The sequence below is a fragment of the Lissotriton vulgaris genome, chromosome 1_1 (genome assembly GCF_964263255.1).
Source record: "Lissotriton vulgaris chromosome 1_1, aLisVul1.2, whole genome shotgun sequence".
Taxonomy (NCBI): Eukaryota; Metazoa; Chordata; class Amphibia; order Caudata; family Salamandridae; genus Lissotriton; species Lissotriton vulgaris.
In genome coordinates, this window is record NC_141685.1 from 2,103,312,696 (window position 1) to 2,103,332,326 (window position 19,631).

General features: G+C 43.8%; 1 protein-coding gene across 3 annotated transcripts in view; it reads left to right on the forward strand.

Annotated features, from left to right (window-relative positions):
* The window catches only part of FERRY3 (FERRY endosomal RAB5 effector complex subunit 3), a 327,577-nt gene that overhangs the window by 99,121 nt on the left and 208,825 nt on the right, over positions 1-19,631 (forward strand). For all 3 annotated transcript variants that reach the window (XM_086921357.1, XM_086921366.1, XM_086921377.1), the window contains 2 exons: positions 4,692-4,820; positions 13,521-13,595. In XM_086921357.1, coding sequence (XP_086777483.1) covers positions 4,692-4,820; positions 13,521-13,595 — 204 coding nt within the window. The remainder of the gene's footprint in view (positions 1-4,691; positions 4,821-13,520; positions 13,596-19,631) is intronic.

Below are 19,631 nucleotides of genomic sequence, written 5' to 3' on the forward strand. Positions count from 1 at the left end.
TGGGCCTCTCTGCACACGTTCGCAAGACACTACTGCCTGGACAGCCAAGTCCGGAGGGATGGCTTATTCGGCCGTTCCGTCCTCCAGGACTTTCTGGTGTGATTATTGGTTCGCAGACCCACCACCACGGGGTTGGATCTGCTGGGGTATCTATTCTAAGGTAAGGAATATATCACTAACGTGTCTCTTTCAGATGCATAAGTTACTACTTGTGTGTCAATATATCTGTAAGAGACATTAGTTAGTGATAGATTCCTTACCGACCCACCCATCCTCCCCGTTCTGCGAACCGATATCTAGGGTTAAAGTCCTCCCCTTTCTGGGCCCTAGTTTCATGGCACAAGTGTTGGTTTTTGGCATAGCTCTGCGTTTCTGGCGCGGAAAAGCTGTGTCTAAGAACTGACGTCAGCACGCGGAGGCGGCGTCTAAGTACTCAGACGACGTCATCACGGCGCCCACGACGCCGACGACGGATGCGGAGCCGCAGACGACGCCTACCGACGCGCAAGGGTACTGCTACGCAAAAGTTTCCGGATCCAGTCTGACGCCTGGGGATATTCTAAGGTAAGGAATCTATCACTAACTAATGTCTCTTACAGATATATCGTTACACAAGTAGTAACTTGTGCAACAAGATGGTTCTTAAAACGAATACAAATCCCAAATTCCTTCCCAAGGTAATTTCTGCTTTCCATCTTAGTCATTCTGTAGAATTGCCTGTTTTTTTCCCAAAACCAGATTCTGTAGCAGAAAAAGCTCTTTCATACACTAGATGTCAAAAGAGCTATACTTTATTACATTGACAGAACTAAACCCTTTAGAAAAACAAACCAACTGTTTGTAGCTTTTTCGCCACCTCATAAAGGAAACCCCATCTCCAAAGCTGGGATTGCCAGGTGGACAGTCAAATGTATTGAAATATGCTGCCAGAAAGCAAAACTCACATTACTAATTTTCCCTAGAGCGCACTCAACACTCAAACTAGGGGCTTCCATGGCATTCTTAGGGAACATTCTCTTGGGTGACATTTGTAAGGTAGCAACATGGTCTACGCCACACACCTTCACCAAACACTACTGTGTATACATGCGGGCAAAACAGGCTTCAGTAGGTAAGGCTGTTTTTAAAAAACTTTTACAGTCCACTGCAACAGATACAGGTGACCACCGCTAGGGGAGAACACTGCTTTACAGTCTCTGCACAAGTATGTATTCTTCAGCTCACATGCCTCGAACTGAAAATGCTACTTAGCAGTATGCATTGTAAGCAGGGGAAACCCAATCAACCCTGATGATGGTCTACATGACGACTGCCCTATAGACCGAAACGTCGACACCTTCATCATCTCCAGTCACGTTGCTTTGGCACTAACATACGACCACTCTTCTATTAATTAATTTTGGTTGTTTGTCTAATCCACCAGGAGTTGATGTTTTTAGTTGTGAACTGTGAAGTAATTATTGTTTGCCTCTGTTCATAACTATTGCTTTAATTCACTTTATGTATTTGTCTCCCCAATTATATGTCTTTTGAGTAAACATAAATCTTTTCGAATTCTCATCTCTGTGTTTTCTATTTTTATCCTTCCATTGATTTATCTCAAGTGCATATTTAGTCAGATATCCTGTGGATTCGTTTGAGTGTGTTACATTTGTACAACTCACAACTAAGTTCAATTATTGTTCAAATTGAGTCCCTTGTAGCACACTTTGACCTTAACCACCCAACTTAGCAGTATGCATCTGTTCTTGGCATGTAGAGCTGCAGAATGACATATGCCCACCCGCCTTCCCGGTGCCTCTATCTGTTCCAGTGCTATCTTACTTAGATACATTTCACATGGACATCTTTTTTGTTTCTTACAAACTCCATAATTTCCCTTCATGGTGAAAAACAGTTTGAGGATGGAATCAATGCCCATGCGCAGTATCGTCCAAGGGAGGAGTCTCCTATCTCGTGACTACAAAGACTTCTTCCAAACAACAGCAAACTGCAAACATCTGCGCCCAACACCCAACATCTATGCATAAGTATGTCATTCTGCAGCTCTACATGCCAAGAACAGATGCATACTGGTATGTAGCATTTTCCTTCTTTTCTGTATCATTCCATTTCAGCAAATAAGTGAAATGGAAATAATGTCGCTGTACATTTATTTGTCGAGCTGAAATGCATTCATTTGTGTTCCTCCAGAAGGATGTCCTGTGCAGAATGTTTCTGTATTTGTGTCCAGTTCAACGTTCTTTACCAGAGTCTGCGTTAGGAATCCTTCATCAGTTGTACTTATTTTTTATTCTGGCATAAATGTCATGTTATTTCCTTCATTTCCTACGTAAAACATTATTATGAATAAGCATGAGAGTAGATGTCCTTGATGTTTCTTATTTGATGTAGCTTAATTTCTTATGAAGCTATTGGTTTATGGACATTTATTACTACAAACCTATTACGTCGGATCTTACCATTTCGAGTATGTGGCATTCACTGCCTGAAACCTATAAAATGTGCCCTTTTTGGTGATGTGTGGCAGATCTTTTTTGCTTTTCAAACTGAGCATTCTCTGTCATTCTGCTTGTTGACTTATACTTACTTATTGCCTGCCAGGGAGCACACACTGTGGTAGTCTGTATATTGACCTAATACTTAAATCATTTAAGCAGATTTTATGTTGGTCCTCTCGCTGAACTATACTTTGGTTCTGGCTATATACTTACCTTATGTTGCTCCTCTGGCATTTGATGCTGATTTGAATTTTAATACCTTATCACATTTTACCTTGATTTGACTTTGGATTTTGTCCTGTGAGGGTTTCTTTTATTTGCACAAGGCTCATCACGTTATGAGATTTGCATGGGCCCGTCCTGCGTCTCAACCCTTTTGACTTATTAATTAAAAGCATTGACACTGAAAAGCCTAGACCAGGTGTTTGATCACCAAAGAGGGATATCACTAGAAAAGCCTGTGAAGTGGATCAAGGCATGGCTCTTGGTATTGGCACTGGTTCCCATCACATAGTCAACAGAATGAGTCATGCCAAATCTAGAACGTATTGTCCAGCATTCGGTCCGTCATCCACTGTCAGAGTGAAGATGTTGCTCATATCCTCCAGCAAAGCTGGAAACTCATTGCGAGCCATATCTCAATGGTGTCTAATGACCCAAGAGGCAAAATACATTCAAGGAGCAGTATCCCATGATTATTTTTTTTAGATTTCCTGTGTGGTAAAGAATTTGGATTCATACATGAGGCATGCACTACAAGGCTCCCTAGAGTTTGATGTTGTGTCCAGAACTGAAGGTTACCTGATGCTGGTCTGTGATCTCTTTCAAAAGGGCAGTTCACTGCCTGGGCTGCGCCCTAACTGTCTGTTTCCTCTGGTCTTGAGGAAGCTACATGAGGACTGCATGTGATCTTGATGGCATCGGACTTGCCATACAGTTTGTAGTCTTGGAATCTGCTCCCTGTGTTGCTGTGTCCACCTCTTGTGTTTCATGCTTCATTTCTTGGTGTGCTATGAAGAAAGTTAATCCCCAAGGGCATGTTTGTCTGATGTGTTGTGCTTTTCAATGTCCCTGATCAAGCAAGACTTTGTGGTAGGCACTGTTAACTTCATTTTTTTCCAGACTAACTTCTTGTTGGACTAAGGCTTTCTTCCTTACTAATGTGGAGGCACCATTTCTGATGGGAAAACTCATTATCTTGTTGACATTCTATCTGCCCTCTCATCCTTCAAGGAGGAGCAGAGGCCACACTATCTGGATTGTCGATAGGCCCCTCAATTTTCAGCTTGTTGATCGACTTTTCAGGGCACACACTGGCTTAAAGAAGGGCATTGAGATTCATAAGCGGATGTGTTCTCAGCGATTGGTTCTGTGCATCCAGATCTGCTCCTACCATGACACGATGAAACCCCAGGGGGCATCGGGCACATTCTCTGGGACAAAGGTTATTTCTTTGGCATTGACTCTTGTATTCCTGTGTTGGACAGGAAAAGTGGCCTACAGTTCACTCCGTCATCAGTCATAACTCCAATCCAAAGTCCACAGGTGTGGCCATTTTCCCAGATCTGTGCTGTAGGATTTCTTGTTTGACCATCCCTTCAGCTCATCGTTTTGGTGGTACTGTTTGGGTATTGAATCAAGAAGTGAGAAATCTGCAGATAGAGGTACCCATCATAAGAACAAGTTATGTATCTTTGATAATCCTTTTTCTGGTGGATACTCTACCTCACAACCCTGCATACCATCTTGTTCTGAAGAGTGGTATTGCGATTTTTGTTTATTAGGTCTAAAGTTAGTTCTTGTACACTACATTTTCAGTCAAACAGGGAAACCTCATCTCTGCGTCCGAGGGTGTGGAGAAAAAGACCAGTTACTGACTTGAGTGCATTGGAGTGACGCCATATAGTGCTCATTGACCGGGAGGATCCCAGAGTCTAGGCAGGGCCAATGGCACCACCTATCTGAGCTGGAATGCTATTTCAGTTTCTGAATCCAGTCTTGCTCCTGGAGTAGATTGACAGATGAGGAATCTGAAGGTAGATGGAGTATTCACCAGAGAGAGTGTTGCCAACGTTAAATAGCTGTCAATATGGTGTGGTTGGAATGAGACCTGTGAAGTAGCACTTTTGTCATTTGGTTATCGTTTTATAGACTGTATTTTTGATATATTGATTTCTTTCATTTTTTAAGATTTCGCAACTGTCTGCCAGGAATGCACAGATTTTCATTTCCCTCGGCTTTCAGATCAGCTTGAAGTAGTTCAGCAAGTTGTTCTTTATGCCAGAGCACAACGAATGAAGAAATCAAAACCGCAATATGGTAAGTAAAACAAATGCAAAGTTAGACCAATAGAAATATTGGTTGTGTTACATAGAGTTAATGAATCTCTGAATCAAATGTGAATTTTTACACCACCCACAATATGAATAAAGCTAGTGAGAATGTTTTTTTAAATGATCATTTTTGTCAGAGTTGACATAGCATACAAAACCAACAAACGCCATACGACAAATAGTACCCAAGACATTGTCATTTAGTTGTCCAATATGGCCCTTTTTAGGTCTCGTAGAGAGACCTATTGCCGTCAAACCACAAAGCTGAGTTCACGATGCAGATTTGTAGAAGTGCACACCCTCGTGAACGCGCTTCTATCCCCCTGCCTCGCTCTTCAAAGGTTCCCCTTACCATTTGCTTGCTCCTGCCTCCCCACCCACTGCTTCACACTTCACGGCCGCCACTCGCATTTCTGCCCAGCCATCTGTTCCCCAGATTTCTCCTCCCCCTCCCCAGCCAGCTTCCCCCAGGCCGTGTTCCATCCCACCTTTCCTCCTCTCTGTCCCTCTCTCTCCGTACATCCAGCGCAGAGGCACCCGCGCTTTAACTGAAGATTTTACTGCTAAAGCACGAGTGCCGAGATTGTATTGCAAATGCCTGTTTGTGTTGTTATGCTGCATGTAAGGATTAGTTGCGCGCTGACTCTGTTGAGCATAACACGCAACTAATCTTGACATGCAGCATGATAAAACAAACACGCATTTGAAATACGATCCAAGCCCCGTGTGCAAACCTGCCCAGTTGACCTCTTACATTTTATTTCTAGTCCCTCATTAGCGTTTTTTGGAAACATGAATTGTGTGTGAAACTGTGAATCATACAACTGAAGCACTGAGCCGAGTGTTTTATACTCACTGCTCTCCTTAGCACCACACTTGAGCTCCGACAATAGAGTCGGCTTGGGCAAAGTCTATAGTCTTGAGTGAAACCAGCAGCGCTATTGATCAGTTCACAGGGTGTGTTTGTTTACATACTGTAATTCAATTAGTACCTGGTGTAAGAAGTGACTAATTTCGGTCTCTACTTTGGGTTGTCAAAAAGGAATTACTCTTCCTTGCTGTATACATGTGGTAATAATTGGCGATGCGTGCAAAGTCATTAATCGGGGAGTTTCACATATTTAACTGAGAATTGGAAATAATTATGAATGGTCACGGTTATCAACACAGCCGCTTTCTCTGCTCACAGCACACGACTCTTCAGGTCAGCCTGCCCTCTGCTCTCCAGCCCACCGAGGTCCCAGGCACCTACATCAGTGTAACTAGGCAATGTGCTGCTCCTAGGACACAACTTTCACTTCAAGACCAGAAACTGGACCTGTGAACCTGGTTCCCCAGCTTCCAAGTCGGTCGCTCTGGCTGTTAAGACACATCCTCTCCTCTGTTGACTGTCTTCATGTATTCCTGCTCTAAAATGCTTACTCTTTGCCCCTGGATGCACCCATAAAATTACAGTGTATGGTGTAATGCAGTGTTTGGATACATTGATGTGGGAGTGCAAAAGCACATTTTATGAACGTCTGACTTTAATTTACACTGGTATGCTGCCCCGAGTGTAGGTGCACCCATGGCGACGTGAATTTAGCTCCTAGGAGCAGGTTTTCCTCTCGAGTAATGCAGGCTCAGATTAATTCAGGCATGTGAATTATTGTGGCATTGTGGGGCTGCGCAAATCAGGCGTGCCAATGAGATGGAAGTGTTTGCGATTCTCTCTAGTCAACGCTATTCCAGTAGAGTCCATCCTCACCATTACTACTGCCTTTAGACAATGTTTAGGCTCAAAATTAAATCGTTCCTCTGCTATATAAATGAATAAATATTTATTTAATCGTTCATGATATATCCATTTCTTTCATATTTAACAACAAAAATATGTTTTGTGCTGTAGTTCCATCTTGGACAGAAAGTCTGGTGCGGTCCTTATTTGAAGTGCACTTTCACTCCACCGTAAACAAGCTTTGCCAAAGCCAATAGGTCTCGCCTCTGGGGTCTATTGGCTTCGCCACGAGTTGTTAGGGATGCTGCAGAGTATCCCCAATGCAGAGGAGCAGGGCTAAAGAGAAGAACGTAGGGGCTGTGATGTCATCACCACACACATGCCTACATGATAACACGTGCTGTTATTTTCTTTAGGTAGAGTCTGAGTCAGCGCCGCCCACTACATATTTCTAACAGGGACCTCATATTTCACACTTAACTCTGCATTTGGCTTGTTAACCCTCTGCGCTATCTCGAACACACTGAAGTGGGCTTTGGTAGGGTTTAAGGTCACTTCCTTTTGTATAGCCACCAATACTATTGAAGATATTGTAACAGACAAAGACAAGAAACAGACAGGAGGCGAGGCGCATGGGGTGATATCGACTTAGACTCAAGCCTCTGCCAGACTCAAGTTATATACATTCCTGTGTGTGTGGTGTTTACACAAAACCCATCAGCCTCGCTCCCATTCGTCAAAGCCATCAGCCTTGCAGCACCAGACTTCACGTGCAGTTCATGTTATCCAGTTGTGTGAGACGCGCGTAGCCTCGCACCCATTTGCTCCCAAGGAATCCCTTCCACTCCCTAAACCACAGTTTGTTGCACGCATCAGACCCGCCACAACGAGAGCTTCAGACTTCAAAGGAATGCTCTCCCCTGCCCCCCTCTGCGCAATGCCAGTTATCTCCCTCCCTTATCCTAATCGGCGAGGAACCCTGTGATCTACTACCAACGCACCGGGGCTGACTTGACTGTCTGACCCACACATCACCCAGGTGTCCCGTCTATCTGGGTTAGCTGCGGTGCCTCCTGCTTCCTACCCTGCTTTGTGCCACTGCGTTTTTTTAGTGCTTACACATTCCTAATGGCACCTCTGGGTGCCTCTCTTCGCTTCAGCCGCCACTCCAGCCTCAGACCGTGCGTGTATTTCCAATGCTTAGGTAACATCCTCGGGCAGCTGCTGCTTGTTAACTTCTTGTGTCCTGTACATTTATAACTATTGTATATAATAACATGGTTCATACATTTATACATTTGTATTTTGTTCAGAAAATAAGACTTTACTCTTGTGTTAAATAATCTTCATTCAATTAAAAAAAAACATTCACATCTTAAATATTAAGCAAATTATTTTTTTAGTTGCGTAAATTGAGACAGTAAAATATAATTTACTGTGTTGTGGTGTTCACCAGGTAATTTTAATTATTAACATTACATTGATATAAAACAAGTTGTAGTTGATCATCTTCTCTGCTCCCCTGTACCTCTCACCTTCCCCGGAAGTGTTCCACTGAGATCACAGAACACTGAGAAAGCGGTATGGGCTACACATACTATGATTGACTACAAGCTCCTGTTAACACGAACTTGCTTTCATCTACTGAAGGCAACATACATGCGTGTTCTAAATCAGTGGGAGCATGCCAGGGGACAGTTCCTCGAGTTGATTATACACTGTGCAATTCGTAGCAAGTTACATGATAGCTCCTGGGAGCAACAACTGCCTGCCAAGGTTAAATGTTTTCTTTTCATTGTGAAATTAAAAAATGAGACTTCACGTAAAATCTCTCTCCCCCCCCACCTCCCCCGTAACCCCTCCCACACCCGCCTTGACTTCTGCCCCGCCCCGGCCTGGAATTACAGTGGCTGCCTGTACATGCCCACCAAACCTCTGAGCAACCCACTTTTTTTTAAAAGTCATGATTGTCCCCAAATGGGAAACTGGCTAATGCCCAGATTGGTTTTCCAAAAGCCAAAATGTTCAAAATTCCTATAAAATACTAAACCACTTCTCAGTGATTTCTCCTACTAAGGCGCAGGTTTGCAGGGAAAAAGCCAAGTACACGCATGCCTTTTTATTATTACCAAACCACAGGAACGCATGAGTTGGTGCATACCTTTCATGGCCTCCCTAGGCGCTTGGAATGCACAGCCGTTCGTATCTAAAACAAGGCCGAGTATTGCCTCCGCCGCACATTGTCTTCGGTGCCCTTTAAACATTCCTTTTTTCAAGAACAAGATTAGTATCGAAGCTAAGAGTTTGTTTATACCCTAGGTATGCCCTGAAGCATTTTTATGTTGCCGCACGACTTACACTGCAGCACGCATCACTCAGTACCACTGAATGCCACAGCACCCCTCAACGCACAGCACCACTCAATGCCACAGCACCCCTCAACGCCACAGCACCCCTCAACGCCACAGCACCCCTCAACGCCACAGCACCACTCCATTCCACAGCACCACTCCATTCCACAGCACCACTCCATTCCACAGCACCACTCAACACCACAGCATCACTCAGTGCCACAGCATCACTCGGTGCCACAGTATCACTCGGTGCCACAGCATCACTCGGTGCCACAGCATCACTCAGCGCCACATCATCACTCAGCGCGACAATATCACTCAGCGCCACAGCATCACTCAGGGCCACAGCATCACTCAGGGCCACAGCACCACTCAGCGGCACAGCACCACTCAGCGGCACAGCACCACTCAGCGGCACAGCACCGCTCAGCGGCACAGCACCACTCAGCGGCACAGCACCACTCAACGGCACAGCACCACTCAACGGCACAGCACCACTCAACGGCACAGCACCACTCAACGGCACAGCACCACTCAACGGCACAGCACCACTCAGCGCAAAAGAATCACTCAACACCACTCAATGCCACAGCACCCCTCAATGCCACAGCACCCCTCAATGCCACAGCACCCCTCAATGCCACAGCGCCCCTCAATGCCACAGCACCACTCAATGCCACAGAATCACTCAACACCACTGAATGCCACAGCACGCCACAGCACCCCCCCAACGCCACAGCACCCCTCAACGCCACAGCACCCCTCAACGCCACAGCACCCCTCAACGCCACAGCACCCCTCAACACCACAGCACCACTCAGCACCACAGCACCACTCAGCGCCACAGCATCACTCAGTGCCACAGCATCACTCAGTGCCACAGCATCACTCAGTGCCACAGCATCACTCAGCGCCACAGCATCACTCAGCGCCACCACACCACAACACAGCTCCACACCACAGCACAGCTCCACACCACAGCACCACTCCACTCCACACCACAGCACCACACCACAGCACCACTCCGCACCACTCAACACCACTCCACACCACAGCACCACTCAGCGCCACAGCATCACTCAGCGCCACAGCATCACTCAGCGCCACTGAATGCCACAGCACCCCTCAACGCCACAGCACCCCTCAACGCCACAGCACCCCTCAATGCCACAGCACCCCTCAATGCCACAGCACCCCTCAACGCCACAGCACCACTCAACGCCACAGCACCACTCAGAACCACTCAACGCCACAGCACCCATTGGGAATGAACCAATATTACCATGTTTAGGGGAGAGAGCACAACAGTCTAGCACAAGTTAGCAATAGTAAAGTGTGCAGAGTCCTAAAGCCAACTAAAACAAGGTTAGGAAAAAGGAGGCAGGCAGGCAAAAATGTGGGGGAAGACCACTCTAAGATTGCCTGTTCCACCGTAAAGTCCATTCCATGTAGGGAGATGGACCACCTCAACAGTTTGGGGTTTTCACCCCTCATCTGAATGAGGGGTCTGCGGTCTGTCCGAATCAGGAAATGAGTCCCAAACAGCTATGGTCTCAACTTCTTCAATGACAAGACCACAGCAAAAGTTTCTCTTTCAATGACACTCCACCTCTATTCCCACGGATGGAACCTCCTGCTTATGAAGGCTACTGGTTGGTCTAGGCCTTCCTCATTTAGTTGTGATTACACTGCCCCTAAGCCATGCTCAGAAGAATCTGTATGCACTATGGCTTCCTTGTGAGAATCAAAGGGCTTCTGGCAAGCCTCTGTCGATATAATCAATCTGGGCTGCTCCTTAGAAGTCAGCTCAGTTAAGGGGGCAACAATGGTTCTATAGCCCTTAACAATTTGTCTGTAGTAGCGAGTGAGGCCTAAGAAAGCTCTCACTTCTGTTTGGGTTTTAAGTGCTTGCCTAGCCATGATCGTTTCAATCTTGGCCTGGAGGGGCTGCACCTTACCTCCACTCATAAGATGTCCCAAGTTCACCACAAAACCCTGCCCAATCTGGCCCTTGTTTGCTTTGATTGTCAGGCCTTCATTTTGCAGGGCCTGGAGCACCTCAAGCAGGTGATGCAGTTGTTCCTCCCAGCTGGAACTGTACACAGCGATGTCATCTAAGTAGATGACACAGAAAGCCTCCTTACCTGCCAGGACCAACCATGGGAAGGTTGCATGGGCATTCTTCAATCCAAAGGGCATCACCAGGAATTGGTAATGACCTTGGTTTTCTAATTAGTCTGGCACAGTTTGATTAATCTTCACAAAACGATCCCCAGAACAGGCATTCACCTCAGCTCCTTCCTGGAATGTTTTGGGGTGATTCATCAAGCGGGGACTGGGGAAAAAGGGAAGGGTGCCAAAATGCTTTTTCCCATACATTTTTCTGTAGGAAAATTGAACAGCAATAACACAAAGTGCTGAACGGAATTACAACAAATTTGACAGAAAGCTAGATATTGGTTCGGAAATCCATCTTTTCATGAATATGGTATATAAATTGGTATTTATAATAGCGCACGGCTACTCCGAATAGTGTCCCGGTATAAATCTGTTGAGTAGTTTTTGATAAATTAAGGCTAAAAATGTATATTTCACGCTGCAGAGATAAGATCTGATTGGCTGCCTCCACATCAAGAACGATGTGGTGGCAGCCTTGTTAAGACTCTGGACTCAGTCTCGTAACCTGGAAAAAACTTTAAAAAACATATAAGTTGCAGGTTAGAGATAACCCTCACCCCCTCCTAGCTCGTGCTCTGTGCTGTTCAGTGGAGTGTAGAGCCCCCTTGTGGTGGTTCTGTGAATGCATTTTTGTAGATTTTTTTTTAAATAAAACTTAATTTAAAAAAAAACTAATTGAATCACTTTTTATTAACCATTACACTGTGTGAATCAATGAAATATACATTTGTTTATAATTATTGGTGTTTTTTTTATTATTTTACAAAGATACTAGACGCGCCTTGAATATGTTGAAAAGCTGACCCCTTCATAAAGCCAATGCCCAACTACTTATATTTTGGTGTTGTGGTCTGTTGACAAAGTCAGTACATATAGACAGCCAGGCCTACACTCAACCACCACCCTGCACCCAACTCATGTGCAGCGGGGCCTGGGGGTGGGCCAGGGCCTGCCTGTAGGCCAACTCCACACAGCATTGCACGGCATAGGGTTGGCTGCCCACAAGGGGTGGGATGCAGAGCCTGGCCTATGACCGAAGGCCCGGCACAGCGGGGAGCTCAGGTGTATCAGAGGAATTAAACAAAATAAGATTAAAAAATATTTCCTGCAAACTAAAGTAGAAAACAAAGTAGAAAGCACTGTGCCGTGCCTGCGATTAATGAAACAACCTGACATTTCCAGCTGCACATACGTTTCAATATTACACAACAGACATTTAGTCTGGTCCATGCTATTCATATTTTTTTATGTTTTTGTAAATAACAGTTGTGTCATTTAAACAGTTTTATCTGCCAATGCCCAGGTGTCCATGCTAAGGTAACATTTTTGATCTGCATTACTCTCCTTTGGTAGTGAAATTTGTGGATGGACTCTAAAGCAACTTTATTAGGGGGAATATTCTGCTAGGATGGTGCTGCGCACTCATTCTAAATGGTAAATGGTATTTATTAATGCATGTCAAAGGTTTAGTCGGCATACATTTTTTTTCAGAGTTCAGTTTCAAGCTGAAAGGGCACTACATATTTTGGGTGGAGCTGTTACAAAGAGAACAATAACATAATGTATTATATTGCTTGTTAGCTGGTAAAGCAATACATGTTGGGCGAAGAGCACACTGCTAGGAAGACGTATGGTTCCTTGAAATGACTGGAAATGTATTTATTCAATGGTGCTTCATGATTTTCAAAGTCTTCTATTCATATGCTCATAGTAAATTACTATGTTGCTATTCAAGCAAATCAAGAGGTTGGGCTGGCAAATTTGTCATTTTGCTTGGTGCTACCGAGACTTCACCACTAATCTCCCTATATGGAGTGTATTATAGTCAATATATTCAACTTTACAAACCACCCCATAGATAGCCCATGAACAGTATCTACATATCTAAGAGTATCACTCTGCAAAGGTTAAATATTACCTGTGGAGCGAAGTTTCAGTGGGGGTGTTTGGGGTGTCAGTAACCTTTACATACACACAGACAATGAACACACACACACACACACTCCTTCTGTTTCGAAAATCTGCAAATATGTTGGTTATTTTACAAAACATTGTCTTTTGCAGCAAGCCCAAAGTACAGGGAGTACTCTAGTTAGGTTGGGGTGAAAAATATGATCATACCTCACCTGCCAGGAAGAATACTTCTTATGCTTTCTTCTTAAATGTATCCTATCTGGACCGCAATATGGTCACTGAATTGTTCAGTATATCACTATGTTATGTGCCCTAGTCAGACAACTGTGGTCCTGTGTGGCACCATACATAAAAAGTCCAAAAGCCCTCTGACTCTAGAAGTGAACCTTTTTCATGGCACTCTGTTACGTACTGTGGATTAATTTTTATCAAACAATTATGCTGTTGCACTAATCCTTTTTGATGTCCTTCTAGATTATGACACGATGTGCTTTTTCTAATGCAATATTGTGCTTCATTACAGAATCGAATGACAAAAACGCCACCCATGAAGATGACGCCAAGAATATGGAACGCAATCAGTCAAACATATTTCCTGGTGGGTATTACTTTTTTTATCAAGTATTATATTTATTTTCACTTCACTGTTACAATAAAAGCGTCTTAAGTGGCATCAGTAGCATACCACATGTGCACATTTAGATGTCTTGGAGGAATAGCGGTGTGTAGAAGACAAACTGTCTTATTAAATCCAGGACAAAGATTATATTTGAAAGGAAGCTTTAATCCATAGGTTTCCAATCACAAGAGGAGCCTTTATCAGCCAGGAGTCCGAGCAGCAACTGAAGATACACAACGGACACCTGGCTTCTGAAGGCTCCCTACATTTAAAAGAATACATGTGTACATTCTCTGCATGCGCCCACGCATGCGAGCACGAGATAAGAACATTACATCATATAAGAACATTACATCAAGTACATTACACTACATCACCTTCCCCCTTATGCAAAAACACAAAGAAAGAGTAAAAATCAAAAAGAAATAAATTCGTTATATCTTGCGGGGGGTTTTCTGATACGACCACTGCGACTACAAGAAGGGACAGCAGGGATGACTGCAGCACCAGGAGAAGGAGAGCAATCATTTGAGGAAGGAAGAGGAAGAGAATCCAACCCAATATTTGGTTGTAACCAATGCATCCAATCACACCCCTCCTGAGTTGACAAATTTTTCCTCTTAGAAATAAGAGCAGCTTGATCCGCAGTCAACTTTGCCAATTGTCTCACATTCCACCAGCCTTTGTCCCCCAAGAAAACAGCGTTCTTGCTGACTTTAACAACTTGAACAGGACTAGAAAACATAGACATACCTTTAGCAACTTTATAAGGTTTTTTGATCATTACCCAATCTCCCACAAGCATTTGTACATCCTTCACACATTTAACTCTGTCAAAATTCTCTTTCATCACAGCCTGCTTCTGTTTAACAGTAAAGTCAATGTCATTCCGGGTTAAAGAACATTGATTGTCCTCCACCTTGCCTAACCACGCAGGGAATAACGGAGAGTGTAGTTTCCTACCCCGCAACAATTTAAAGGGAGACAATTGAGTCGTACAATGAGGAGAAACATTATAATTCCAAATTTTCTTTTCCAAAAACTTAAAAACATCCACACCAGAGGCTAGAGCTGTCTGAATTCCTTCTTTCAAAATCTTATTGCCACGTTCTACTAGTCCATTGGAAGAAGGAGAATAAAGAGCAACTTTCAGCTGCTTCACATCATGAGCTTTCAGAAATCTGCACATTTTATCCGAGACAAAATGAGTCCCATTATCAGTCACCAACACTTGGGGAGCTCCCTCCAATAAAAACACTCTTTCTAAAAAAGAAATAGTATTATCTGAATCCGGAGCCTCTACAAATCTATAATACATCCACTTCGAGAAGTAATCAATTGCTAAAATAAGGTATCTTTTCCCTTCAGGAAGCACCTTATACGGGCCAGAGAAATCCAAAGCAACCTTCTCCCAAGCAACCCCAGGAAATTGAGAAGGTTGTAATTGAGTCTGGTGAGTCTTCCAATGTTTATCAGACAACAAACATTCCTCACAATTGTCAACAGCTGCTCTTACCTGAGAATCGATACCCGGCCCTCAATAATGAGATTTGATTCTCATACAAGTCTTTGTCACCCCCAGATGACCCTCGTGAGCCAGCTTGACAATAATGTTTCTTAAACCACTGGGAGGAACAAACCTATCGCCCCTTAACAAAACACCATCTTTCACTGAAAGTTCTTCAGCCACTTGGGCAAAATTCCTTAAATCCCCTGTCAGATTTCTGACCTCAGGCCAAACATTAGAAGAGAACTCTAATGCTTGAGACAAAATGCCATCTTTCTCACTGGCCTCCTTCCAATCTTTTTCAGAAACAACAGAATTCCATTCTTCAACAGCATCCACCACTGACACACATTCCACGTCCTCCTCCACCATATCATCATCATCATCTTTATCCATTAACATCCTGGACAAGCAATCTGCTCTGAAATTCTTACCCCCAGCAATATGCCTTAATTCAAAGTTAAATTCTTGGAGTTTAGAGACTAGTCTAGTCAACCTAGGAGAAAGACTGTTAGAACCTGAAACTTTGCTAAAGATAAATGAAAGGGGTTTATGATCTGATAAGATCAGAAACTTACGGCCCCAGATATACATTTTAAACTTTTGAGCCGCCCACACACAGGCCAATGCCTCTCTCTCAATCGTGCTATAGTGTTTTTCAAAATCTTTCAAAGACCTAGAGGCAAAAGCCACAGTGTGTTCTTTACCCTCCACCTGTTGACATAACACAGCTCCTAAGCCTTTCATACTAGCATCCACTGCGATAATACAAGGGGAATCATCCCTGAATACCTGGAGGGAACGTGCCGAAACAATCAACTCCTTGACTTTAGCAAAAGTCACATCTAAATCTTTAGTCCAAATAAACCTCTGACCTTTTATAAGGAGCAAACGCAGGGGTTCCACCACCTGTGCATAATTTTCTACAAACCTGGCATAGTACTCTGCCAGTCCCAAAAATGAACGAAGAGCATCTTTATCACTTGGAGGCTTAGCTTCCATCAGAGCCCTGACTACAGAAAACTTAGGTTTAATGCCAGATTCAGAAATTGAATGACCCAAGTACTCCAATTCGGACACTCCAAACTTACACTTGTCCTCTCTGACAGTCATTCCTTTACTCCCCAGAATGGACAACACTTTTCTCAACAAGATATTATGCTCATCCATCGTCTTTGCAAAAATCAAAATGTCATCCAAATATGCTTGTACCCCCACCAGATCCCCAAACAAAGAGTCCATCAACCTTTGAAAAACACTGGCTGCCGAAGCTAGCCCAAATAGTAGCCTCAAAAATTTAAAAGCCCCGAATGGTGTAACAAAGGTGGTTAGCTCTTGTGAATCCTTCGACAAGGGAATCTGATGGTAAGCAGACTTTAAGTCCAACAGTGAAAAGCATTTGGCCCCACCTAGATTTGCTAACAGCTCTTGAATTTTAGGAAGGGGATGACAGTCAACCTTAATATTTTTATTGAGACCTCTGAGGTCCGCACATAGCCTGATCTCATTATTTTTCTTACGTGCTACGACGATGGGAGCGACCCACTGGGAGGATTCTGAAGGTTCTATAATTTTGTCCCTACATAAATCCTCCAGCATCTTCTTAAGTTCCGTCCTAACACTAAGAGGAACTGGGCGTACCTTATGAAAAACAGGAGATGCCCCAGGAATTAACCTAATCCTGTGTTCAGCCCCTTTCACCAGACCAATTTTGTTGCTAAATACATTCTTAAACTCATTTAGAAGATCAGTTCTATCAATTTTCGCATCTTCTACAAAACAGATGGGGAACTCCCGCACCTTAATGGGATTTTCATCACCTGGGACAAGATATAACCCCATTTTAGCAAGGTCCTTCCAACCTACGATATCTTTTCCTTTTATTGCCACATAAATTTTAGTAACTATAGATCTACCTAGAACTTGTAGATTTGCTAAGAAAAAGCCTAACATATCTATATCTTTCTCTCCGAAAGCTTTCGAATTGATATCAGATTGACTCAATTTCATACCACTTCCCCATTTGTCAAAAAATTTAGAATCCCTGAGAATAGTAATGGGAGCACCAGAATCTGCCATTACTTGCACCTTAATGTTGCCAATCAAAGCTTCACATAAAGGTCCTTTAATAGGTTCAGAATCCGCGCTATCCACCATTAACATCAGATTGTCAAAGTTGTCACAACATTCATCCATGTCCACATAGTTGACCTTAACAGATTTCTTTTGGAACCTGCAAACCTTTTGAAAATGTCCTACCTTTTTTGCACAAAACACAGCGTTTATTAACAGCAGGACACCCCTTGAAGTTCCCAATATGAAATTTAGACCCACATCTGAAACAAAAATATTGTTTGTTTAGATTAACATTTGGTTTACTTTGCCATTTTTCCTTATTTTCTTTACTAGAAACAGCATATAGACCTTCCTCCGACATTTCTTCAGAAATAAAATTTACTTTAGACGAAGCATCTACTGACATAGCTTTCGTAGAAATTATTGATCTCTCAATGCTAAGACTAAGATCAATAACTTCAGATAATGATGGATCCTTACAACTGAGAATCCTTTCTTTTTTTTTTTTAATCATTAATACAACTTTTAATTTTAATATTCTCTCCTCTAAAAGCATTCAGAAACATGCTTGTAGTGGGTTCTCAAATGAGGAGAGAGGCGGAGGTAGGGGTGAAGAAGTGGTTTATTAAGATGATCAGATACGGAACATAACGACCTCAGCCACAGCTAAATCAGTGCAGCGGGTGACAGCCTCATAACAACCCACAGCGGCGCTCGCCCTGGAACCTTGAGCGTGGTGACATTCGAAGTGATGTCACCACGGGGTGTTCCACTACGCGCAGCGCTGTGGAGGGGGGAGGGCAAGATGAGTGAGAGATACCACACATCCCCCTTCCCTACATAATGAAAGACATCAGACAAAAAGCATATCAAACAGCATAAAGTTACATAGTCACATATTGCTCCAAATGCCCGGGCGGTCTGACCACTCTCTGACTGGTTCTGCTAACAGGGTGTGGGGCTGTCCAATGTTCCCTGGGAGGGGGTTTCCTACCCACTAAGAGTTTGTTCTCCTTCCCTTCATCAACACTAGTATCTTCCTTGGGAGGGTGATACCTCCCTACTCTTCCCAGGTTCCAGATCATCCCCTCCTGGGTTTTGACAGCATTCCTAAATAATTTGGCAATCTTTGTGGGCCTGCTGTACTCCGACCAATTCGCCCTGCCTGTGGGTGTTCTGATTTTAATGTCATCTCCTAACTTGAATCCAGCCTCTTGTGTGGAGTGTAGTCTATCAAAACCTTTCTTTCCTCTCTAACATGGCTTTGTTATGTCTCACTAGCCCCTTCGATTCTTTGGAGTGGTCTGACCATCCTTTTTGCCACCCCATCCAGCCCGGTGATAGCTTATTGTCGTCTGGTGAGGTGTCAACCTGTAGGATTCCAACCGCTTCTATACTTCTTCCCTCCAGTTCAGGCCACTAGTCTTCGCCAACTGTATGCTTTCCTTGAGGGTCTTGTTGAACCGCTCGACCATCCCATTGGTCTCGGGGTGGTACAGAGCACATCGTTTGTGCACGATCCCCTGCTTTTCAAGGAAGTCCTTCATTTCCTTCGAGCACAGTTGCACTCCATTGTCTGTAAGTAGACTGCTAGGTAGCCCCTCCCTGATGAATAGTTCTTGTAGGAACTCAATGACTGTCTTCGAGGTGATTTCATTTACTATCTTCACCTCCGGCCATCTTGAGTATAGATCCATGAGCACTAAAATGTAAGGTGTGCGCAACTCTCCTGTGAGTGGGCCTATTATGTCCAATGTCACCTCCTCCCACGGCCCTGACGGGGGCGGCTTGCACACCATGGGTGGCGTTTGTTGTTTCAAAACCTTGTCGCTAACACAACACGGGATACAGTCTCTTACTTTCCTTTCAATTGCAAGGTCCATGCATGGCCACCAGTAGTCTTCCCGCATCCTTTGTTTGGTCTTGGTGATGCCCAGATGACCGTCATGGGCTATGTATACCAGATGCTCCCTCACCGCTGTAGGCGGGACCAGCCATGTCCTTCTGAACAGACATTCGTCGACCACTGACAGTTCTCCCCTGACCATCCAGAAGGGCCGTAGAGCTTCATCCTGTTTATCTTCCTGTCTCCACTTCCCTTTTACTCTCTCACACACTTTAGTAACAATCTCGTCTGTCCAAAGTGCTTCTTTCTTTTTTTTTTTTTTTTTTTAAACTTTATTGACAAATTGGCGTAGAGGTTATTTTCAACATTATCATTACTCGTAACTGGTACATATTGTTTCATTACGGTTATGTTGGTGATCACGTGACAGGATAGAATGGCGTACAAGGTTAATGTTCACAATGTACAAAATGAAAGAGGTACATAGAATTCCTTATAGAAGCATATAGATCAACTTTCCATAGTCTGTTCCAGTTCGTATTTTGTTCACTTATTGTATACTGCAGTTAGTTTTCATTAACTTCTG